This window comes from Poecilia latipinna, unplaced genomic scaffold (genome assembly GCF_001443285.1).
Source record: "Poecilia latipinna isolate Pla-1442-1.1 unplaced genomic scaffold, P_latipinna-1.0 Scaffold4006, whole genome shotgun sequence".
Lineage (NCBI taxonomy): Eukaryota > Metazoa > Chordata > Actinopteri > Cyprinodontiformes > Poeciliidae > Poecilia > Poecilia latipinna.
Window position 1 is genome coordinate 53,809 of NW_015116622.1, and position 4,796 is coordinate 58,604.

Consider the following 4,796-nt stretch of genomic DNA (forward strand, 5'->3'; position numbering starts at 1 on the left):
AATTCATGAGCAGTAAATATTGTACTAGTTATCTGTATTGGACCGAAGAAAGCCAGGCAGTTAGTTGCAAGCCTTTGAAATTATGACGCTTTTGATGGGTCAGATAGACTCAAGAAATTGTAACAGCAGCTGAGTGAGGGGGGCCCAATTTAAATTTTTGTCAAGGGGTCCAAAATTCCTGGCAGCACCCCTGCTTGTATTTAAATACCGTAACGTTATTGGCACACAGGTAGAGTAGGAGCTCGGAAACTGTTTAACCAACAGGACGCAGAACACAATGCACTGTGAAAAAAAACTGCACAAAAAAATTCACGAAGCAGCGAGACCGCGAAAGATGAATGGCATTATAGCGAGGGATCACTGTATTTGGGTTACAAGTACATGGTTGGAAGTTGTTTCCCACAGCTGCATGAGAACCAGACTGTCTCACCCATTTGTTTTCAATTCCTTATCCTTGATATAAAACTCGTGTTGACTATGCCTGGCGGACCTTTCCATTCAGAATTGCTTCATTATTGATTGTCCCACAAACTCTTTGTATTGTGCACAATATATGAATAAACCTGATTGAGTGATTTCACCTGAACAGTGCTATGTAATAATTTTTTTCCACGACAATTTGGTGCCGTGACCCGGATCCCTTGACTGGACATCCGAGGATGTTGATGAACAGCATTTTGGTACCGACCTGGACTAAAAGTATTGATAAGTTTCCATCAGACTGGATCAGCTAGTAATTTTGAGTTCACTGTGTCTTCAGGATCCTGAACTATTCTCCTGACATAGACAGCAATCTGACTGATGATGTCGTTGCAAGAGCCTTCAACATGTGGAGTGATGTCACCCCTCTGACATTTACCCGCCTTTTTCAAGGCAATGCAGACATCATGATCTCCTTTGGAACAACTGGTATGTGCTCTTTTTTACATTTCTAAATCAAACCTTTTGCACTCTAACAAATTAAGAAGCTGAATTATAAAAATCAAACATTGATTTTTATATCAATGTTTGATTGATATAAAAATCATGTTTTTTTTAGACCACGGGGATCTATACCCCTTTGATGGTAAGGATGGCCTTCTAGCTCACGCCTTTGCTCCCGGTGTGGGCATTCAGGGGGACGCCCACTTTGACGATGACGAATACTGGACTCTGGGAAAAGGAAATGGTAACCACACCTCAGAAATCACGTGCTTATACCTTCCTCCTTCCTCTGGTGTTCTTTGCACAGATTTCCTTTAACACACAATCCAATCTGTCTTCTCAGTGGTGAAGACGTACGGTGGCAATGCGGGAGGTGCCATATGTCACTTCCCCTTCACTTACGGGGCGAAATCATACACCACCTGCATCACTGAAGGCGTAAACAACAGCGTGCCCTGGTGTGCAACCACAGCCGACTACAACCAAGACAGAAAATTTGGCGGCTGCCCAAGTGAACGTAAGCATGACAAAAATGACAAGCCTGAAGTTATCCATTATGTTTATGAGCTTGTGAAGGAAAACTGGAACTCATCCAACTACGCTTTCAACTGTAATCCTCACAGTCTCGTTCACTGTTGGTGGAAATGCGGGTGGAGTCCCCTGTGTCTTCCCCTTCACCTTCCTGGGTAAGATGTATAAGAGCTGCACCACCGACGGTCGCACCGACGGAAAACGCTGGTGTGCCACCACTAGCAACTATGACACAGACAAGAAATATGGCTTCTGTCCCAAACGTGGTGGGTAACAGGAAACAATGCGTGAAAATCCTGCCACAGTGGCTTGTTGCTTTGTTTAACCACAGTTATTTTGTCTCTGTTTGTCCAGACACTGCTGTAATTGGAGGAACCTCGGATGGAGATGCCTGCCACTTTCCTTTTGTGTACCGGGGCAAGGAATACCACTCATGTACTAGTGAGGGGAGGACAGACGGCAAATTGTGGTGTGCCACGACTGACAGCCATGATAGAGACCAGAAATTTGGCTTCTGTCCCAACCGTGGTGGGTAACAGAAAACACAAGGTGTGAAAGTCCTACCACAGTAGTTTGTTGCTTTGTTTAACCACAGTTATTTTGTCTCTTTTTGTCCAGACACTTCTGTAATTGTGACAAGCCCAGCTGGAGATCCCTGCCACTTTCCTTTTGTATTTCGGGGGATACCATATGACGAATGTACGACTGATGGGAGGACAGACTTTAAATCGTGGTGTGCCACCACTGACAATTATGATAGAGACCAGAGATGGGGTTTCTGTCCTGACCTGGGTGAGCAACAGGAATACAAGAATTTGTTCTGCGTTTATCATTTTATGTAATTTAGTAAATTTCTAACCGGCTATCTTACAGGTTATAGCCTGTTCCTGGTGGCTGCCCACGAGTTTGGACACTCACTGGGTTTGTACCACTCCAACGTTAGAAACGCTCTGATGTACCCTCAGTACAGCTATGTGGAGGATTTCTCCCTGGATCAGGACGACATTGATGGCATTCAGTTCCTCTACGGTGAGTTGACAACTCAGTACTCTTTCACAATGAATCTCGTCAAACACATGAAAACTTTGCCTTAACCAAGAACATTTCCATATTTTGCAGGAAATACACCAGGCCCTGGTCCTACTCTCAACGCTGCAGTAATACCTAATCCGACTAGTTCATCTGTTGTGACAGTGTCACCCACTGTAGATCCCACCAAAGACCCCTGCAAGATGCTCATGTTTGACACCATCACTGTGATTCAGAAACATCTGCATTTCTTCAAAGATGGGTAAGCAAATAGCTAGTTCTACTTATGCTCTAGAAACATAACCTATTGAGGTGCTAATCTTGCATTTCTGGTTGACAGGTATTTCTGGAAGGTATCAAGCAAGACAGATGTAGGTCGAACAGGACCATTTTCCATTTCTCAGAGTTGGCCAGCTCTACCTGCTGTCATTGACTCTGCCTTTGAGGATGTTCAGACCACAAAAATATACTTCTTTTCAGGTAAGGATTATTCTTATAAGAGCTTATCAGAGCACTGAAATGTTAGAAAAAGAATTTTAATCATATTTTATTGTTACATTAGGAACCAGGTTCTGGGTGTACACAGGAAGCAGTGTGCTAGGTCCCCACAGTATTGAGAAGCTTGGTTTGCCCCCAAGTGTACAGAAGGTGGAGGGAGCGCTGTATAGAGGGAAGAGCAAAGTGCTTCTCTTCAGCGGAGAAAACAATTGGAGGTGAGTAGAAATTGCTCCCTTTTTTAGACAAAAGATCTGTAAATTAACCCATCTTGTTAAAGGACATACAGTAGATCTCAATCTCTCTCTGATCCCTACAGGTTTGATCTCAAGACCCATATGATTGACAAAGGATACCCCAAATATACCGACACCATCTTTGGAGGTGTCCCTAATGATGCTCATGATGTGTTCCAGCACAAAGGTAAACATGCCTTCTACCACAACGCTCAGGAACACAAATCCACAAACGTCAACAAAACATGGCATACATTGTGGTCGTTGTAACATCAACGTTTTGTCTTTCAGGCAACATTTATTTCTGCAGAGATCTTTTCTACTGGCGCCTGAATTCTCGCAGGGAGGTGGACCACACCGGCAATGTGAAGTATGATCTTCTGAAATGCCCAAAATAATAAAGAAATAACAACTGAGATACATGCACAGCTGGGCAGTGAGGCTGGAGCAACCAATTGTTTCTTTGTGCAGGTGACTGAAAGACTGTGATGCAGTGTTTGTGCATCATGATTTTGTATGATGTATGTGCTTTATGCAATGTGAACGACTGACTTCTATTGAATTTGGCTGATTATTACTCATACAGCATTGGACTGAATGCAACTCAAAGGCCCAGAAGGAAAAACAACCGTCGTTTGCAATCAGTCTAACATGCTGTGAACTGATGACCATAGTGGCCTGTAATTTGAGACCCATACAAGTAAATTCAACACATGCTTTCTGGATAAAAAAAATTCATGTCTGACTGGTTCAGACCCTTGTCAGTATTCTAATCATTTTATTTTTTTGGTATTTATAACAACATCTAATATTATTATTTTATGTCATGAGCCTATTTGTTTTGTGTGGTTTCATGAGTTTTTCTGAAATTGGTTTCAAAGCCATAATATTAATCATAATTAAAAATATTTATAAAACTAATAATTTTGTACAAATATTCCAGCTTTCAATTCAATAAAAATTATGTGAGAACATTCTTCCTTTGTCAGCGTCTTTATCATTTGCAAATGCTTTAACCCTCCTGTTATGTTGCTTGTCAAATTGACCCGTTTCAAAGTTTACATTTTTTTAAAAAATAGTTAGAAGTATTTTTTCTGCATGAAACTTTTTCTATTTGTCTTAATAGGTGCCCTCTATGTATAAAATAAAAATGGTTCATTTTACACACTTGCAGCCACCTCTGCGTCTATTTGTTACATAGATACTGTTCGGGTCAATTTGACCTGGCATACAAGTTGAAGGGTAAAAAGTTTTAAAAAATGTCAAATTCTATTTGTTTCCTTGCACCTATGAGACATATTTCACCACACACACACACACAAACACCACACCACACTTGCATGTGTCTAGTCAAAATAAGTTTTCATCCGTCTTATATAATGTTGTACTTTTTCAAGAAACTGATACACAACTGCCTTCATTCAATAAACCAGTAAATGAATTTACTTTCATGAGAAACTTCTAATTTTCGAGTGACAGGGCTGAAATGATATCTGAAAGAAAAACCGTATATGGCAAATCAATTTCTTTCTTCCCTACTTTTTCTTCCTTGCACTGCTTTATTAAACAGATACTGAAAGA

General features: G+C 41.1%; 1 protein-coding gene and 1 long non-coding RNA gene across 2 annotated transcripts in view; both read left to right on the top strand.

The window, feature by feature from the left end:
* The window catches only part of LOC106942044 (matrix metalloproteinase-9-like), a 49,848-nt gene extending 47,241 nt beyond the window's left edge, over positions 1-2,607 (top strand). Inside the window, exon 9 of the mRNA XM_015025218.1 lies at positions 2,329-2,607. Within this exon, the coding sequence (XP_014880704.1) occupies positions 2,329-2,549 (221 nt within the window). The 3' untranslated portion in view covers positions 2,550-2,607. The remainder of the gene's footprint in view (positions 1-2,328) is intronic.
* Positions 2,608-3,297: 690 nt separating this feature from the next.
* Positions 3,298-3,617, top strand: LOC106942045 (uncharacterized). The gene is made up of 2 exons (XR_001423529.1): positions 3,298-3,402; positions 3,507-3,617. It is a non-coding gene; the product is annotated as an uncharacterized LOC106942045 (long non-coding RNA).
* The last annotated feature ends 1,179 nt before the right edge of the window (positions 3,618-4,796 follow it).